The following is a 20,147-nucleotide window of genomic DNA, read 5'->3' as shown; positions in this document are numbered from 1 at the left end:
TTTTCATGCTTTGTACAAACAAGGTTTTACCTTTTTGTTTGATAATGAATGTGGTGGTATTAATGCTTTCTTTAAAAATGTGTTTTATTTTAAAGCGTTACCTTGTGATGGTGTGTATGAAACTGTGTCGATTGTAGACAACTTAGGAAATAATGTATTGTATATTGATTCTTCTACTAGCCTAGATAAAGCATCATTGTGGCATTGTCGTCTTGGACATGTAAACAAGAAACGCATAGGCCAACTCCAAAAGAGTGGAGTTTTGGAGTCATTCGACCTTAAATCGGATGATAGTTGTGAATCTTGTCTACTTGGAAAGATGACAAAATCACCCTTCACTGGAACTTGTGAAAGGGGTGAGGGTTTGTTGGACCTAATACATACTGATGTATGTGGGCCATTCAAAACCGCCACAAGGGAAGCTAATCGGTATTATGTGACTTTTTTTGATGATTTTAGTAGATATGGGTATGTCTACTTAATCAAACATAAGTCAGAAACCTTTGAAAGGTTTAAGGAATTCAAACAGGAAGTAGAAAATCAATTGGGCAGGAACATTAAGATGCTTCGATCCGATCGAGGTGGTGAGTATCTTAGTACCGAGTTCCTTGACTATCTTAAGGAGTGTGGGATTGTCTCACAATTGACTCCTCCCAGGACACCACAGCTGAATGGTGTAGCTGAGAGGCGTAATCGAACCTTGTTGGACATGGTTCGCTCTATGATGAGTCGAGTTTTGCTACCAATCTCTTTTTGGGGGTATGCCTTAGAGACTGTCGTCCATATCCTTAATCTAGTCCCTACAAAGAAGGTTACCAAAACACCTCATGAGATGTGGACTGGGAAGGTTCCCAATTTGAACCACATCAAGATTTGGGGTTGCGAGGCTTTCGTGAGGCGTGAGACTCATGATAAGCTCGAACCCCGAAGTGAAAGGTGTATTTTCATCGGCTACCCACAAAAATCTTTTGGTTACCTCTTCTACAGACCCAGTGAGAATGTGGTCTTTGTAGCGAGAAGAGGGGTCTTTCGTGAGAGAGAATTTATAAGCCAAGGAGACAGTGGGAGGCAAATTGATCTTGAAGAAATTCAAGAAGCAATTGGTGAAGGAACCTCAGAAACTAGCAATCAACCTGAGGAGGAAACTCTTGTTGAGCAAGTTGACATGTCTGTACCTCCGAGGCGTTCCACACGGGTTAGGAACACACCTTCGTTTTATTATGGATTTCATATTACTATGGAAGGTGATACGTTTATCAACGATAGTACATTGGTAAATTTGGATGAACCTAGCAGTGTTAAGGAAGCCATGGCAGGCCTGGAGTCTGCTAAATGGAAGGAGGCTGTGGACAGCGAGATACAGTCCATGTATGACAATCAAGTTTGGAACTTGGTTGACAATGTACCAGGCCGTAAAATAGTCGGGTGCAAATGGATCTTCAAGAAGAAGACCGACATGGAAGGAAAAGTGCATACTTATAAGGCTCGGCTGGTCGCGAAGGGTTTTACTCAGACTCAGGGTATTGATTATGATGAAACCTTCTCGCCGGTAGCAAAGATTAAGTCTATTAGGGTTATGCTAGCCATTGCAGCATTTCATGATTATGAAATATGGCAAATGGATGTCAAAACCGCTTTCCTTAATGGAAAGTTGGCTGAGGATGTGTACATGAATCAGCCAGAGGGTTTTGTCAGTGCAGAGTACCCTAATAGAGTATGCAAGCTTGAGAAATCCATTTATGGATTAAAACAAGCATCTCGTAGCTGGAATCTTTGTTTTGATAAGAAGGTCAAAGAGTTTGGCTTCTCGAGAAGTGAAGATGAGTCTTGCGTGTATGTCAGAGCTAGTGGGAGTATAGTTAGCTTCTTGGTACTGTATGTGGATGACATACTACTTATAGGAAATGACATCCCAACCTTGCAGGAGGTTAAGTCCTGGCTTGGGAAGTGCTTTGCTATGAAGGACCTAGGGGAGGCTGCCTATATCCTAGGGATAAGGATATTAAGAGAAAGGAGTAAAAGACTAATTGGACTTAGTCAGAGTACCTACTTGGATAAGGTGTTGAAAAGGTTCAACATGCAGAACTCCAAGAAAGGAGATTTACCGATCCAAAGCAATGCCAAACTGAGTAAGACTCAGAGTCCGAGTACAGAGGCAGAGATAGCTGAGATGAGCCAATTACCGTATGCTTCCGTTGTTGGCTCGATCATGTATGCAATGACTTGTACCCGCCCTGATGTGGCATTTGCTTTGAGCATGGTCAGCAAGTATCAAGGGAACCCTGGCAAGGCTCATTGGACCGCGGTAAAGAACATTCTCAAGTATCTGTGGAGGACTAAGGATTGGATCCTTACCCTTGGTGGGAGTGATGACTTGAGTGTATTAGGGTATAGTGATGCTAGTTTTCAGACTGATAGGGATAACTTCCGCTCTCAGTCGGGCTGGGTCTTTACCTTAAATGGAGGGGCAATTTCTTGGAAGAGCTCCAAGCAGGAGACGGTGGCTGATTCGACTTGTGAATCAGAGTATATAGCAGCGAGTGAAGCAGCGAAGGAGGCGATATGGCTAGAGAACTTCATCGGAGACCTTGGAGTTGTACCAGCTATTAAAGAACCTATGGAGATTTTCTGTGACAACAATAGTGCGGTTGCCTTAACCAAGGAACCAAGAGATCATGGCAGATCCCGACACATTGACAGAAAATATCATTTCATAAGACACAAGATTGAAGAAGGACTCCTCGTGGAAAGGAGAATATCGTCGGATGAGAACCCTGTAGATCCCCTTACGAAGGGACTGACGAGGGTTAAGCATTTTCAGCATGCGAGGCGCATCGGGCTGAGGAACGATATTAGTTTTACAGATTAGATAGTTTTCCTGAAACTTGTAAAATATAATCGATGTTTGATGATGAATAAAATTTGTGATTTATTTATGAGTAAAGTGTTACTATCATTGTCAATTATTTACTATTGTTTCGGTTTTGCATGTTTTGACTTCCAGAATAATTAATTTATTCAAACCTCCACAATCGGTCATACGTCGGAAGTAGGTATGAATCAAGATTGTCATGAATTGGGTTTGTAGATGGCTAAAGGTGTTTAGACATGGCAATGGTTGCTGCAACATTCATGAGTACTCATAAGTTATGAGTATTGGTATAAACCCATGCTCACTTGTATCACTTCATGGAATTTATCTCGAGTGATCGTGAGACGATAATATCATATAAGTCTTCAAACCTAGAGATATGAGTTGTTACCTATGAGTTGGTTGTGCATTGATTGCACGTAAACGCATCAGTAACTTGATGTTATAAAACGTGCCTTTGTGTACAATTCACAAGTAGTAGAACAAGCATATGAGTCGAAGTTTATCTGTTCCTTCTAGAAATAGAAGCGATATCTGGGCCCCTCAATGATTTTGTGTTGACCCATGTACCGGGCCCGGTCAGAACTAAACTGATGTGTTCAGTAAAGTTCTTTGTTAAACAAATCGGAAATCGAGAAACAACTGCCAGACAATAAGCAAGACTTAGTTCCATGTGTTTGTCCGGCTGATATCATGAGAACAGAGGATTATATGATCACTTGTCTTAAAATGGCGCTTCATAGTTCAACAGAGTTTTCGAGAGCTACGATTGCTGGTTGGTTCCTGAAGTTATATAGGCAAATAGAGTTATTAGACTTATCCAACTGGGAGTCTGTTGGATAAGGTGTCTAAGTCCATAACTTATTTGGTATATACTTGACCCGACCCGGCATGGTCCATTTGGGTTGCATTTCACCCGAACAATTTATGGATAATTTTATGAGAGTTATACACATATGTTTATTAATATATTATAAGCTATAATATATTAATATGAGGTTATGTTATTTAATTAGTCTTAGTCTTAAATTAATTATGAATTAATTTAGAGATTAAAAGGAAGACTAATTAGATTATGTGCTATTGGTTTTATATGGTGTGGGCTAACACTCATTTGTTAATGGGCTAGGCTTGGATGGAAGTCCATGGATGATCCATGGAGCTTTTAACCCATGGATCCTTGGAAAAGGAAAGGTCATGGGTTATTAGGGTTTCACCCTAACCATGTACAGTATATAAGCATGCTTATGGTGCATGAGATGGCAACTAGTGAACTAGTGTGTGTGCTTGTGTGTGGCCGAAATTAGTGTGTGTATACACTCTCTCAAAGTTTTCCAAGAGTTTGTGGTGATTTGTGATTCCATTTGAGGCATTCACATTATTGGTGCTTGGCCCTCAAACTCCTTAAGAATCAAACTCATCAAAAAGGTATGTAATCTCTTCTAACTCTTTTATGTTTAAAAGTACCCCATGCCATGTTAGATAGGTTATGAACCTTGGAAAATTATTATTTTGCATGTATTTAGACAAACATAGATCCAAGGTTTATTAGGGTTGCATGCACACTTAGGAAGTGTTAGATTGCTCAAAACCCAACACTTGGGCCGTAAACCCTTTTCAAGGTGGTAAATTGGACCATAGCTCCTTCCTATGCCTTAGATGCCAACCTTGATCCTTCCTAGAAGTGTTTAAGACTTTAAACAACAATCAAAACAACTCCCCATAGGAGTTTACGGCCATAATGACCTAAGGAAAGGGTCCTTAGGCTGTGAACTCTACTAGGTAGTGTTATTGTGCCCTTAATGCTATCCTAAGGCTTGGACTTGATCATTTGATGCCCAATCATGACGTGTAAGACCTCAAAACACAATTTGGCACATTTTACCATGATTTTACGGCCCTAAAATCATGGGAAAATGGTGATGGGCCGTAAACTCCATAACGGGGTGGTTCATGGGCCATAAACTCCAATGCCATGTCATACAACCCTTAGGTGCAACCCTTTCGTACCTGTAGCACTTCAATCAAAGTGTTTCTATGATCTATGGTGTCTTAACTTGATTAATTAGTTATTATTTAACTAATTAGATACATATATGTTTAATTATATGTTAACTAGGACCATTGTGTGTGTTCAAGTCCTAAGTTGACACCTAGCACCTTGTCCGACACTTCCATCCGATCCGCTCACTACAGGTGAGTTCATACCCCTTGAATTAACCTTTTAAATGTTTCTTAATGTTTTTAAATGCTTTATGGGGGCGGGGATTGTGACAACCCGAAATTTATTCCGTCATTTTTAACCCCTCCTTCCGTTAAAAAGCCTCGCTTTATTAATTGTCCGTTAACCTTTTGGAAGAGGTTAATTAATTTGGGACTTTTATAATGACTTTGTTAGGGTTGAAATAAATTAGAAACACCACAATATTCCCTTTAAAAAATTTAGTTTCAAATAAGTCAAAATACGACCATTTAATCGGGTGCGACCAAAAGCCTCGTTTAACGTCAGTATCGGGTAGATTTCCACTGAGCCCCAACTCAAACCCCTATATAAGGGTGAGTGGAGTCCATTTTAGACTTTCCACTCTCTCCCTACACACTCTCTCTACAACTTATTTTCGAGCCAAAAACGCCCATTTCGAGCCCCAAACTAGTAAGTAAACTATCAGAACTTGTTGTGTAGCTTAGTTAACATACAAATTCGTGTTTAAGGCATCAAATAGGGGCAAATCCTTGTGTTTGCGGCCCAAGAACATTCTTGGACCGTGAACACCCTTAAGTGGGGTTTTTAAGCCCCAAAACCCCTCTAAACTACCACTAGGGCTTAGATATGACTTGTGGACTTACACCTTCGAGCTTAGAACATCAAAAACTTATTATATGGAGAGTAAACTAGAGTTTACGGCCCAAGAATACTCTTGGACCGTAAACCCCTCTTCATAGGCCGTGAACACCTATAAAGGTGTTAGAAATGCCCTCAAACACCTCCTATGGCCTTGGAAAATGTCTAGAAGCAACCACCGTTGAAGTAAAGGCATTCAACATCAAATAATCATTGGACATAGGATTTTACGGCCGTAAACCCCCCTAGGATTGGTTCATGGGCCGTAAACTCCCAAAAGGTGGCCAAATGATGCCCTAACACCCCCATTTTACTTGGAATAATGCTTAGAACTTTATACTCTATCATTTAAGGCTTAGATCTATGAATGAAATGACCAAGTGAGAGTTTACGGCCGTAAACTCCTTTTTTAGGGCCGTGAACTCCTTAAATGGTCCATTTGTTGCCTTAAACCCATTCATATGCCTTATATTTGGACCTAGCCTATTTCTCTGAGTGAGATAAGACCATTTAGCATCCTAGAACACCCCTACCATGAGTTTACGGCCATAAAATCATGGGGAGTTGGTCTTAGGGCCGTGAACTCTATAAAGAGTTTACTCTTGAAGAGCAAACTCCCTATCTAGGCCATACACTCCGTTAGATGTTACCCGAGACACTCTTAGCACTTAACCAAAGTGTTTTCCGCACTTTAGGATGAGTATACGTGTTTAATTAGTATTATATTTACTAATTGTATGTAAACATATGTCATCATATGTTAATAGGTCACTAAGTGTGTTCAAGTCTTTTTATTTGACACCGAGCACCCAAGCGGCACCTTCATCCGATCCACTTACAACAGGTGAGTTCATATCCCTGAATTAACCTTTTAAATGTTTTTACATGCTTTTATGGGGGGGAATACAAGTTAAAACGTGCCAGTTATCATATCAATCACATTTGAATGATAACCCGCATGCACAAGGATTTATTACACTGTCAACTGTTTTACCAAGTATGATACTATAACTGGTTTTCCAAAACGTTTTTACTTGTTTAAATCTTTTTTCAAATTATCTCTCGTGTTGTATGTTTTACTTCAAAACCAGTTACAGCAATATTTTAAACAAAGGTTTTCTTTACCTATATTGTTTTATCAAAATTTCATTCAAAAATTGTTTATGAAAGGTTTTCAAAGGATTTCCAAAGGTCTTCAAGCTTATTTTACAAAAGGATAACAAGTCACAATTTTCTTAAGTTTAAAGGTTTTCCAAAGTTTTCGTCAAAGTTTTCTTCTATGCTTCTATACTTTTGCTTCGTTAAATGCTCCTACTTCGTTATGCTTCTACTTCGTTGGATGCTTCTACTTCTTTAAATGCTACTACTTTGTTAAGTGCTTTTACTTCGTTAATGCTACTACTTCGTTAATGCTACTACTTCGTTAAATGCTTCTACATCGTTAAATGCATGCCTGTATTTGTATAGTTATATAAATAATGTTTAAAAGACTTAGGAAGGCTAGTTCGCCCTATTTCCTTTTCCTCGTTGGGATGTGGTCTGGTGGGTATCGGATATCCGTCTGAAGGTCGTTTAAACATCAGTTATATATCATGTATACATATATGGACATAAAAGCTCTCTCTCTCTCTCTATCTCTCTCTCTCTCCTTCTCTCGACTATTACATCGCCTTGGGTAGTAAAGGCCTCTCTATTATTCATGTTCCTGGAACCCTAGTAACTATTATAGGAATAGTTAGGAGACTCCATCTCTCACTCTATCTCTCTCTATCTCTCTCTATCTCTCTCTATCTCTTACTTTAGAATGTGACACACTATTTCCCTCTACAGCGCTTCATTGCGCCAACGCCGTGTAACCAGAGTCTCCAGGAGGGAGAGTGAACATCATGTGTATAGATCTATATGGGACTGACCCTCCCACACCCTGACCACTAGCTACAGTTGTCGCCGGTAAGGCCCATGGGTGACATAAAGCCACTACTACTGCCACTACCTCTACGCGTGACCTGGAGGGTCATAGGATACTCTATCGTCGATCAGCATGGATACATACGAGTTCACATTCACCCTTTGTTTTAGACCTTGCTAGCTATATCTTTCATTTGATACTATCTGGGGTCTGGGTTTCCTTGTTTTAGACCTTGCTAGCCGTATCGTACATTTGATACCCTCTGGGGTCTGTGTTTCCTTTTGTTAGGCTGAACGAGGCGTATCATTCATTTGATACTATCCTGGAGTCTATGATTTCTTTGCCTTAGTCAGCAGTATTTTCTGCTGAGGCATATGTTATTTTCCCCTAGTACTTTTACTAGTGATATTCTCCTACTTTCTTTAAAGTCAAATACCGTATTTTGGTAATGATAGCATTTCAGGGAAAATTTCTCTTTAAAACATAACATTGTCGAGTCTTGGTAGAAGACTACTTTTGATTAGAAAATATAGGATTTTCTGGAAAGGACGCTAATACACCGTAGATTCTAAACTACTACTTTTATAAAGTTATTTTGAATAAAAGGCTTACTTACACAAATGACACTAAATACTTATGAACTCAACAGCATTTATAAAAATGCTGATACTCGCTTTCAAAATAACTTGTATTCTCAGGTCAGCAATAGACAGGTACATCTCAGGAGCTTTTGTTGAAGACAGTTTAGTACCGAGCTTCAACTATATTACTTTCTATATTACTTTGATGTTTCTATGCAATGTAAACTATGTAAAACTATTACTATTAATGCGATGGTTGTTGTACTTTGATTACTATACTACATATGTTGTGATACTTCACATGACGTCATCCACCCCAGAACGTTTCCGCCGTTCTGGTTTTGGGGTGTGACAGATTGGTATCAGAGCATTGTTTATAGTGAGCTAAGTATATCAATTCATAAAAGATTTAAAGCCTATAAATACATAGGGATAAAACACACTGACCAAGAATTATACTTTAAAATATAACCATATTTTACCAAAGTATAAGAACATCCATAATCTAAACACTCGAACACAAGTATCACAAGAAGAACAACAGTAAAAGTCTTCGGATGTTGAGCATTACCGTCAAACCTGGGCAGTTATGTAATCGTAAGCTGGAATAAATGTAACCTGATCAACTACATTTATTCGAGATGCGATGAACGTGTGCTTGGGAGTGATAGTGGTGTTGCAACAGGTCAGAAACTTACCAACTAGGAATGCTAGAGCCAAACATAAAGTTTAAAATACTATGGGAGTATTTTGGAATACTAAAAGACTCACATTAATCCCAGAATCAAATTCAGAAGATAAGAAACAATTAAAATACCATAGGGGTATTTTAGGATCCCTAGATAACCTTGTGTGAGGAACTAAATAGATCCTTATTGATATACCTACAATTACAGAGGGTATACTCCCAAGGTTATATGTAATAAGGATCCCATAGGCTAAGAATGTGTGGTTTCGCTCTACTTCCTTTTTCTCGTTGGGATATGGATATAGAGTAGTATCACATATTCGAAGGCCTATCGGATCTAAGCTATATATGATTTGTGTACCCTATGAAATTGTAGCAGGACTCGATATGGATCACCCAGTGAAATGTTAATAATCTCTTAGGATTATTTAGACATTTCCATTCTCGCATGAACCCTGTAGAAAACCCTATCCACTACAGTACTCGACAGAAGAGTTGATTCAAACCCCGAAGAGGTTCATTGAGAAGATTTCCAGTTTAGAAATAAATGAACTAGGTCGAGACTATTGAAATCACCAAGTGCCTATATCTTTTTAGGAACATGGTGGGAAATTCGCTTAAACTTCCGAGATTTCCAGTCATCCATCATGAAGTGATGACACCCAGAGTCGGAATCGGAAGTAAGACGGAGTAGAAATTCAATATGTCTATAGGAGAAGAGAACCCTAGGTAACTACCCGGAGGAAACCAACGTTGGTCCCAGTCAAAGATACGAGGTAGACAGAGGTAGCCAATACATAGAACCCGAGAAGTGTCTTTTCATCGTGTTCGTCACGCTAATACACCCATAAAATAATACAATTTAGTGAGTTAGTGATCGCACTACTCACGCTATGTGTTAGGTAAATCGCCTTTTCCCGTTGCAAGTAATACGATTAGAGCGGATCCCCACACCTCTATTGAGAGTGTTTAGCCATAAGTCTTCATGAGCCTTTCTTCCTGTGGTCTTCATTCCGAACTGTTCTCAGATCTTTCCAAGCCGGAGATTGAAACCTTTCCCAATATAAAGGTAACTTAGTAGGAACGACTCCCATATTATGGCTTTTCCGATACTCATACTCCTACCTTGAATACCCGGACTAAATCATAGGGATGTAGGTCGACACTCAGACAACCAATATCCGAGGCACGGGAAAAACTTATGCCTAATATAGTAAGGATAGATACGTCCAGGTTTAACCATCATCCCTCACCATCTTGTGTTCTTTCTGTGTAAGAAAACCATGCCTCCAAAGAAGCATAACCGATCCACTGGCGAGAAACCGACTCTCCTACTCGATGAAGCTACGTTCAAAGCTGTAGTCTCGGCAGCCGTAGCAGCTGTCATGGCTCACCTGAATGCTAACAACGACAATGTTAGCACGAGCCCTATTGGAAATTCCGATCCAAGTAATGGACAGCAGCAACCAACCTCTGTGTACCCAGCCACCCAAGAACCTCAACCAAATCCACTGAAGAGAATGTTCAAGATCGAGGAGGGAAGTACCTCAGCTCAAGGACCTTCCGAAGGGCAACAAGCTGAGACGGTCAATACCCCTACCAACCCTTCCATCCTAACACCTACAAGACCATACCTAGGAAACCTCCCCCACTGCAGCAAGTGCAGCTACCATCATCATGGTATCTGTCAAGAACTCTTCTATGCTAAGTGCAACAGGAAGGGGCACACCTCTCGTACCTGTAGAGCCCCAGTTGAGTTCATTACATTACCCACCAATGTGACGACCAATCCAGTTTGCCGTCTATGTGGTGACAAGGATACAAGTTGAATCATGCTAGTTATTATATCAATCACATGTGATTAATAACTAACATGCAAACGGATTTACTATACGTTGGCTGTTTACCAAACAAATTTCTTTTAAATGACTTTCTTAAACATTTTTAAATGTTTAAAACGCTTTATCAAACTGCTTTATACACTGTAATTTTCCTTTTAAACTCATTTACAAATGTCTTTTCAAACAAAGGTTTTCCATATACTTAAACTGTCTTATCAAACAAAATACTTTCAAATCATTTTACAAACTGACATCATGTCATCGTTTCTTAGTATTAAACTTTTCAAAGGTTTTACAAAACTTCTTTTATGCTTCTATATTATCAAATGCATGCCCATACATGTATAGACATAAAAGTTTCCTCGGCCAGTTCAGTACCTTTGGTTAGCAAAGGCATACTTCAAGTTATACACGTACATTACTAGTAACTATAATAGGTGTAGTTAGGAGATGCCATTTACCATTCCAAGTACAAGGAATCACACAAGAGTCAGTTCATTCAAGAGTCTATACTATACATTACATGTTACATGAATACGTCTACATAGATACGCTTACATGAATACGTTTACATAGATACATTTACATGGATACTTGTACCTAGATACTATATGATGAGATACTAGTACATATTATACATGTAGAATAGTTCTGTCTATCCTAGTACAAAAGTATACTAGACGGGACTAACCATTCCGGCACCCAGCTGTTAGCAACAGAGGTAATGAACATCTATGGATGCCTACGGTAATACTTATATTACGTGTACCTTTACGAGACTAACCATTCCTTCAACCTGCTGTTAGCTACAGAGGAAAATGAACATCTATGGACGTTCAAGGTAATACTTTTTCGGCAGTCGCGATGTCGAGTTGATCCTAATACAAAAGGATAACACTTACATGGCTATATTTTCCTATTACTTTTATTTTGTGATACATTCACATAAACGACGAGGTAGACTATATATATTGTTAAAAGTAGTCATACGAGGGAAAAACCAGCTTTGTTACTTTCAAAACGGTCTAGTCTTGGTAGAAGACTACTCTTTATACTAATAGAAATCATAGGGATTTGCTAGGGTATTCAAACGTTTTCAACTACTTTCAAACAGTTCATACTTATACAAACTTTTTCCAAAGGTTTACAAGACATTACTTTACAGCTTTTACAAATCAAAGACACATTAATACTTATGAATTCACCAGCTTTATTGCTGATACTCGCTTTCAAAATACTTGTATTCTCAGGTCACAAATAGACAGGTACGACGGCCAGTTTTTGTGAAGACGAAGAAATCAAGACTCCTATATTGTTTTTATTGTTCATTATGTTGTCTTATAATATGAAAGAACACACTTGTAACCAAAATTATACTATTAATGCAATGGATGTTGTTGTTGCTTGTTTACTACTTTGCATTGTTATGATACATTACATGACATCCTCTGCCCCAGAACGTTTCTGCCGTTCACGGTTTTGGGGTGTGACAAACTATTGTGTTCGTACATTCTTGTGTTAATTTGTTTTGTGAATTGTTCTTATATTCTTGTTCTAAACTCATCGATATTAATGATTTTGATGTTAAACATTCTCATATGATTGACAACATGGTTGTAATACAAAAAACAAATTAGGTTTGTCTAGCTCTTTTCTTTAAAGAATAAATTTTATGAGTTTAAATTTATATTTTTCCTTTTAAATAAAATAAAGTGCAACCAATTATTTAAAAAAATATCTAAACTATATAGCATACGAAAGGAGTTATTTAACTTGGTAGCTATTAGACTAGAATCCATAAATACCAAATTATGTGTTTGTAAAAGTTAAGAAAAACAACAACCCGTCTTGCCATTTGAACTAAACTCACATATGATTTAGATTGGTTCTAGTTCTCATTATTCTTTTCATTCTCGTCTGAACTTGAACATAACTTTATATATTTTGGTTCATTGTATATTCCTTTTTAAAAATACAATATATGATTAAACTATAAAATTCAAATTAGATTTCCTCTAAAAAAGGAAATAAATTTAAAACAAAAAACATCATAAATGGTCCATACGTTTTTCCAAAATCTGAAGTTTAGTCCCTACATTTACAAAATTTTATAGATGGTCCATGTTCTTTCAAAACTTTTGATGTTTGGTCCTTATTGTCTATTTTGTTAAGTTTTATATATTAACCGAAGGATACTTTCGTCATCTCACTACCACAATGAAATACTAGTTATGATGACATACCTCTTATGTGGCTTGAAACCTTGTTGTATTTGACCTTAAGAGCTTAGCACCAAAAGTATGAATGTCTCAAATGGCTCACAACTCACCTAGGACAAAGGTGGATCTTGAGAGAGAATCTCCATGCACCAAAAACACCTCCAAGAACTCCAAGAACTACAAGTACTCCAAGTAGGTGTTTTTAGGTTATGAAGCATATATTTATATGTAGGGTTCCAAGGGTCATGGGTATAACCCAAATCCATACCCATGGTTCATGTGGCCCAACTCTTTATGTGTCCATACATAAACTTGGTCCAACATGGATCATAAGCCCAACACATATTAATATAACTAATTACCATAATTAGTCCTCGTAGATTTAATTAGTCTATTTTGATCACTAAGTTAATTCCAAATCAATTCTTGATCAATACTAATTAAAACATATGATTTCATATTAATATATTAGAACTTATGATATATTAATAAATCATATATAACCTTTTGTCAAGAGTCCATCCTAACAAATTGTCCTGGTGTTATGCAACCCAAATAAACCGTGCTACTCTCGGGTCGAGTACATACCAATAATAGTTATGACCTTAGACATCTAATCGAATAGTCTCTAACTTGGATAAGTCTAATAACTATTATTGCAAGTACGACTCCAAAACCCAACTAGCAATCATAGCTCTTAAAGTCGTTGTCGAGCTCCGACCTAATCAATGACCTAACCATTAGATAAGGGATCAAATATTCCTCCATTCTAGATATCATATGGACTATGACATGGATTATAATCATTCTCTCTATCCATCTATTGTTTCCCGGTATCCGATTTATGAAGACTGACTAATTAAATCATTGAGGGGCCCACAGATATCGCTTTGATCCCTCCAAGGATAAAAAGGAATGGATAAACTTTGACTCACATGCTTTCTCTATCTACTCATCAAATCACACACAACAATGCATTTTATAACACCAAGTTACTGGTATGTTTTCACATTATCAACGTGTAACCGACTTGTAGACTGCAACTCATATCTCTCTGTTTGAAGAATATAAGATATTATTGTCTCATGATCACTCGTGATAAAATCCATGAAGTGATTCAAATGAGCGTGGGTTTAATCCAATACCTGAATCTTATTACAAAAGCACTCATGAATACTGCAACTATGTATAAAACACCTAGACAAACTACATACCCATTCATGATAGTCTTGCCTCGGTACCTACTTTCAATGTATGATCAACTGTGGACGGTTTGAATAACCTAGTTATTTGGGATGTCAAAACATGCAAAGTGAAACACAAGAATAATACTAATCCTATATGGCCCCAAAACTTTTGAGTCATATTGATTACTCATTATTCATTGTATCATGTTTCAAATAATCAACTTAATACTTGACTAAAACAATAGTTGTCCCATGCTACAAGCATGCACAATATATTTACGTATGGTCCTTTCATTGTGGAATAGATCAATGGAAAACATTTCAATGATGCTCATTTCATAGTTCCAAATCCGTATGATAAATGTAAGAATACAAGATTCTTTGCGATTTACTGAAATCTGTTAGATTCTAAACTTATATGCAATGATCCTCTTGTAATGACTACGCACAAAAGTCACAAAGACTTTGCAACAGACATTACAAAGTATTCCAATGGAGAGCAATTCCATGGAAACGAAGTCTCACATTCAAAGTACATTCCTTTGAACATCCTTCTTGCATTAAGTTGTCTAATCTTACATAGAATTAATGAATAACTTCCACCTATAGAAACATTTCCATATTCCCATGTTAACTATCACTTCTGAACAAGAGTTGCCTCTTTTCAGAATATGTCAATAAGGTCCTACGAAAAATTTACACCATGCTTCTGATTGTCCATGAGCAACCAATCTTTGGTAAACCTCAGATTTTCCTCGACAATTGCTTAATCATTTTAGTCATATCCGGTTGTATTCCTTTTTCCCTCTTAATGCCTTAGGCATTTGGAAAATTTAGAACGGATGAATATTACAACACATATAATCGATCCTATATCTGAAGCATATGGGACACGATTCATGATGTCTCACATAAAGACAAGATACTAGACTAGTCTTTTGCTATAATATTTATATATCTATTTTCCATGTTCTCATAATTCGATTATGAAAAGGTATGTCGTAATCATAATCGAATTTAAAATGCAAATAATATTTCCATATATAGAATTTCCTTATGTTGAACCATTCCTACATAAAATTCATATATATACTTGACTAAATTTAATTAAAGTCTCAATCTAAGTTTTTAGAATTGGGATGAAGTATAATTTCCTCTCCTTTAATGATAGCAAAACAACTTTTCAAACCCTGCAACTTTGCAGATTGATCTTTTTTTTATAATTAACACTACTAATTTGCATTACTTAACATAATGATCATGCTCCCACTAACATGATGATTATATCCTTATTAGCATAACACTTATGCTCCCACTAGCTTTGACATGTACCCAGAAATCAGCTAGACTTCTAGAAATCAATACTTGTTGACTTTCTTTCCAAAGTGCAGATTTATGATACTTGATGCTTCGATAAGTCTTTACAAGACTTCTCAAGACCATACATCTTTTTTGATTAAATAGCACATGTGTGTGTTTGAACCTTTCAGAACTCAAACTGATAAGTCTCAAATGTTCAAACTATTTGCCATTTCTCACAATTCAAACTATGAAAAGGGATGCCGTAATCATAATCGAATTTGAGAATGCAAATACACAACTGCTAACTCTAGAATCCTTTAAAATCTACTTAATGAAAGCGTTTCTTCACCATCATTTTCATAACTCGGAGAGAAACCTTATGACACTTAGATTTTTATAGTGTATATGTTCTTATCCATATGAATTTGTCAAAATCATAATCAAAAGACAAGGTTAGTGACAAATCCAAGCTCATATGGACTAAACTTGTTCAATCTTAATTTCTTGCTACCCGGCAGCACAAGGGCCTACCATTGCTTCCAGGTTGTTATGGAAACAATTGAGAACTCATAGAACTCACAAGCATAGTCAACTAATTGGAATGGCACATAAATAAGAATATGTCAACACGATAGGTTACAAACCTCAATTCATGTGCTAGTGATTGATAATAGGCTTACTCTTGATTACTTCTTGAAACTATTCCAAGATCTTTAAGACTCCCACTAACCTCTTGTCATCTACGATTCTCTTTTTCAAGAACCATTCCTTGACAAAACAAATATTCAAGAGTTAGTGTGGATTCTTATCAAGATGAACACTTCACACAATCGGTCTTAGTTGGTCTTTGTTTTATCCAAAACATCACAACTTACCAATTTGAAATGTATAAGAGTAAGAAAACATTTTACTCTACATTTGACAAGTGTTATAAACCTTCTAAAGATTATTTCACTCAAGTTACAATCTTGGAGTATGACTCTAAGACTTGTTTTGGAATGAAGTATGATTTATCTTTTGATTTAACCATTTCAACAATTCAAGATTCCTCTTCTTAGTCAAAAAATGCACTTAGATTTCCTTAGAGGATCAATTCTGATATGTTTTCTTAATCACTAAGATAAGCATAAAACATGATACTACAAGTACTCTCCCATCTTTTCAAATTGGAGAAACTTTTATCTTTCTGCCTAATTTGATTCTTCTCATTTGTTCTACCATACATTGAAACTTTTCCAATGTTTTAAAATTATACTTAAACTTGTAAGCACAACCATATTTACTAAACTTTAGTAAATCATGACGAATAGCCTTATCGTTCTTTATGGTGGACCTGATCAGCGCACAACCAAGTGTACCTGATCCCCTATTCCTTCACTTTACTCACATATACATGTGAAGAAGGAATTAGTATTAATTTCCCAAAGATAAAAATTCTCATTCATCACACACTGCAAGTTGTATGATTCCAAGTTTCTATCCAACTAAAACTTGGGTGATGAGAATCTTGTAACACCAGTCAAAATAGGTCAATAACAATCACATGTGATTATGGCAATCATGTAATGTGACTTTGTTAAACTAGTAAAGTGACAAACTTTCTATGTAATTCATGATAAAGTATGAACTTTCATACATAATGTATGATAAAACTCAAAGTATACATCCACACGAATCCAAAAATATAGATAACGTCTAAATCTGACTTTGCGGGAAGAAGTTATGATAAACCCTAACACTATAAATCTCTATAATAAGAGGAATTTAAAATAGACTTAGAATTAGCTATTGGAATCTAAAACAAAGTTTTAGTACTCGGAATTACCTACGCGTGGATATAAAGAACGTCAAAAACGGAGTTCGTATGCAAAAGTTACGACCTTCCAAAGTTATAGTTGTCAGAAACCCTAATCTGACTGAGAGCACGACACGTGTCAGAAACCCTAATCTGACTGGACTCACGACGTGATCATCAAAACTTAAGACGTGAGGAGTCAAACCGCCAAAATTTGAAGCTAGAAGTCCACGGAACGATAACCCAAAAGCTCACGACATGAGCAAGGTTTTCTCACGACGTGAGGACGCTGTAGGACACGAATCGAAGCTAGAAAATATGGTTTAAAGCTACAGGATGACTCTTGCCATAACTCACGACGTGAACCTATCATTTCTCACTTTGTGAGGGCCAAAAACCTTACTATAAATAGAAAGATCGACCCAAGCCATTCTTACACTTGATATCCTTCCTCCTCTCTCCTTTGATGAAGTCGTTTCGCTTCCCGAGCCCCGACGACCTTTTACCGCTGACTGTTTCTGCTTAGATTACATAAAATCACGCTGCTAAGGTGAGTTTCACGGCCCCACTTTCTAATATTTTGGGGGAAAACACATGTTGGATATTATATATATGTTATTATTATGTCTATATGATAGTATATTAGTATCAACGTAGATAGTTATAATATCCGGGATATAGTTATTTCATATATATGAAATTATACAACTATCGTAAAGTTGTTAGTATGTTATTGTTATAGTAGTATACTAATGTACATCTTGAGTTATACTTAGGATTCTATATATATTATGTGTGTGATATAGTTCCAGAGTTATACTCGGAAGTCTTATATGTTAATTGATAAATATGTTGTTATTATTGGTTTTATGTCAAGATAAAACCATGTTTGTATATGTTGTTGTTATTGGTTTTATGTCAAGATAAAACTGGATATGTTATATGTTGTTATTGATTAGTTTTATTTTAAGATAAAACATAGTATAGCTATTGATAGTTTTATGTCAAGATAAAATTAGGAACGTTATATGTTGTTATTAGGCCGGACGGAGTGGGGTGAGGGAAGGGCGAGGGAACCGATCCCACACCTGTGCACACCCCACCGTGGGTGCGAGAAAGGAACCGCAGGAAGCAACCGGGGGGAGAGAGTCCCACTCTCTCTCTCTCTCTCTCTCTCTCTCTCTCTCTCTCTCTCTTTCTTCTAACCATTGGCCACTTCATTTTTTTTCTTTTTTTTTTCTTTTTTATACTCAAACAGCTATATAGCCGTTAACGTATATATATATATATATATATATATATATATATATATATATATATATATATATATATATATATATATATATATATATATATATATATTTTTTCTTTTTTCCTTTCATTTTCTTAATCCATAAATACTCACACATTTTATCATTTTTTAGACCATAATCTACATTTCTCTATATTTCTCTAAAAAAATATTACTCAAAATGTCATCATCTTCATCATCCGATTCGACGGTAGTAGAGGAGGCTAAGTTTATCGGTTCCGTCATGGCGAAAACGGTTGCATACTATCAAAACCGACTTGGTAAAACATCACGTGCACGACCTAACCTAAGAAAGTTGCCGTTACATAGAAATCACGAAGCCGGACACGATCGTCTTATAGAAGATTATTTTGCAGATGACGCCGTCTACGCTGTAAAGTTTCGACGTCGGTTCCGGATGAGGAAGGAACTATTTTTACGTATTGTTGGCGATTTGGAAGGCCGTTTTCCATATTTCCAATGGAAAATGGATGCAAGGGGAAAAAAAGGTTTCTCTCCCATTCAAAAATGCACAACTCCAATTCGTCAGCTAGCACACGGCATGGGCGCAGACAAATGGGACGAGTATTTTAGAATGTCAGAGCGTACCGTGAGGGACTCTGTGTACAAGTTCTGCAAAGCGATCTGTTTGGTTTACGGGCAACGATATTTTTGCAAACAAACTATCAACGATATCCACCAATTGTATACGGTGCATGAAGGCAAACATGGATTCCCTGGAATTCGAGGACGAAGACGATGATTCCGAGTGACGTATATAGATTTAAATAAAATTAGGATATTAATTAATAATTTTTACTATGTTGTAGTTTGTTTGATTTTTTTGGGTTTTTTTTTCTACTTATTTAAATATTAATGTAATTTTTATTTTACTTAATTAAATGCTTTTTATTTTTAATTAAATTTTATGTTTGATATTAATTTAAAATTTATAAATAAATAAAAAATTAATTTTATTTAAAATATAAAAAAAAAAGTGAGGAAAGGGCTTCCCTCCGACTCATTGGCTTTTAGGTGAGGGAAATGAGAGTGAGGGATAGAAGGGTATGGCCCACCAAAAGTTAGGGAACCATCCCTCCCACTCCTTCCAGTCTTATTGGTTTTAGGTCAATATAAAACCTGGTTTTACTTCAAGATATAGCTGTTATACTGCCTAAATGTTACGAAGTTAGGAGTAATGTTTAAAAGCATAGTCTAGTGACTTAGGGTTTTAGACATGAAAATGCTTTTGTTGTTAGAGCTATACGAAGCCGTCAAAGTCTACATGAGCTACCTCATTCATCAACTAAGATTGGGGATCTTAGTGGAAGTCCTCTGACCTGTAACCGTTAATTCTGTGTGAGCGAGGAAGTCATGTATGAATAAGATACGGGTTGACGACCCCACTCGTGGTTGTTAATTACAACCCAAGACAAGAGAGTGACGATTCGTTCCTTTCATTTTTATTCCTGCGTCGATGAAGCACGTGGTGTTGTTTCTCATGGTAAATCATGAGTGTATTGTTTCTCATGGTAAAGCATGAGTGTATTGTTTTGTCAGAGGTTTTGTTGTCAAGCAACGGTTACAGACTCATGGTAGCAACTTGTTAGAAACATTATA

At 36.8% G+C, this 20,147-nt stretch overlaps 1 protein-coding gene across 1 annotated transcript; it reads left to right on the top strand.

Annotated features, from left to right (window-relative positions):
- The first annotated feature begins 18,708 nt into the window (after window positions 1–18,708).
- LOC111887226 (uncharacterized) lies at window positions 18,709–19,290 on the top strand. Its single transcript, XM_023883392.2, has one exon. It carries the CDS (start codon window positions 18,709–18,711, stop codon window positions 19,288–19,290), a length of 582 nt encoding a protein of 193 aa, XP_023739160.2.
- The last annotated feature ends 857 nt before the right edge of the window (window positions 19,291–20,147 follow it).

The sequence above is a fragment of the Lactuca sativa genome, chromosome 5 (genome assembly GCF_002870075.4).
Source record: "Lactuca sativa cultivar Salinas chromosome 5, Lsat_Salinas_v11, whole genome shotgun sequence".
NCBI classification, from domain to species: Eukaryota; Viridiplantae; Streptophyta; class Magnoliopsida; order Asterales; family Asteraceae; genus Lactuca; species Lactuca sativa.
Note: the sequence above shows the minus strand (reverse complement) of the source record. Positions and strands in the feature narration are given on the sequence as shown.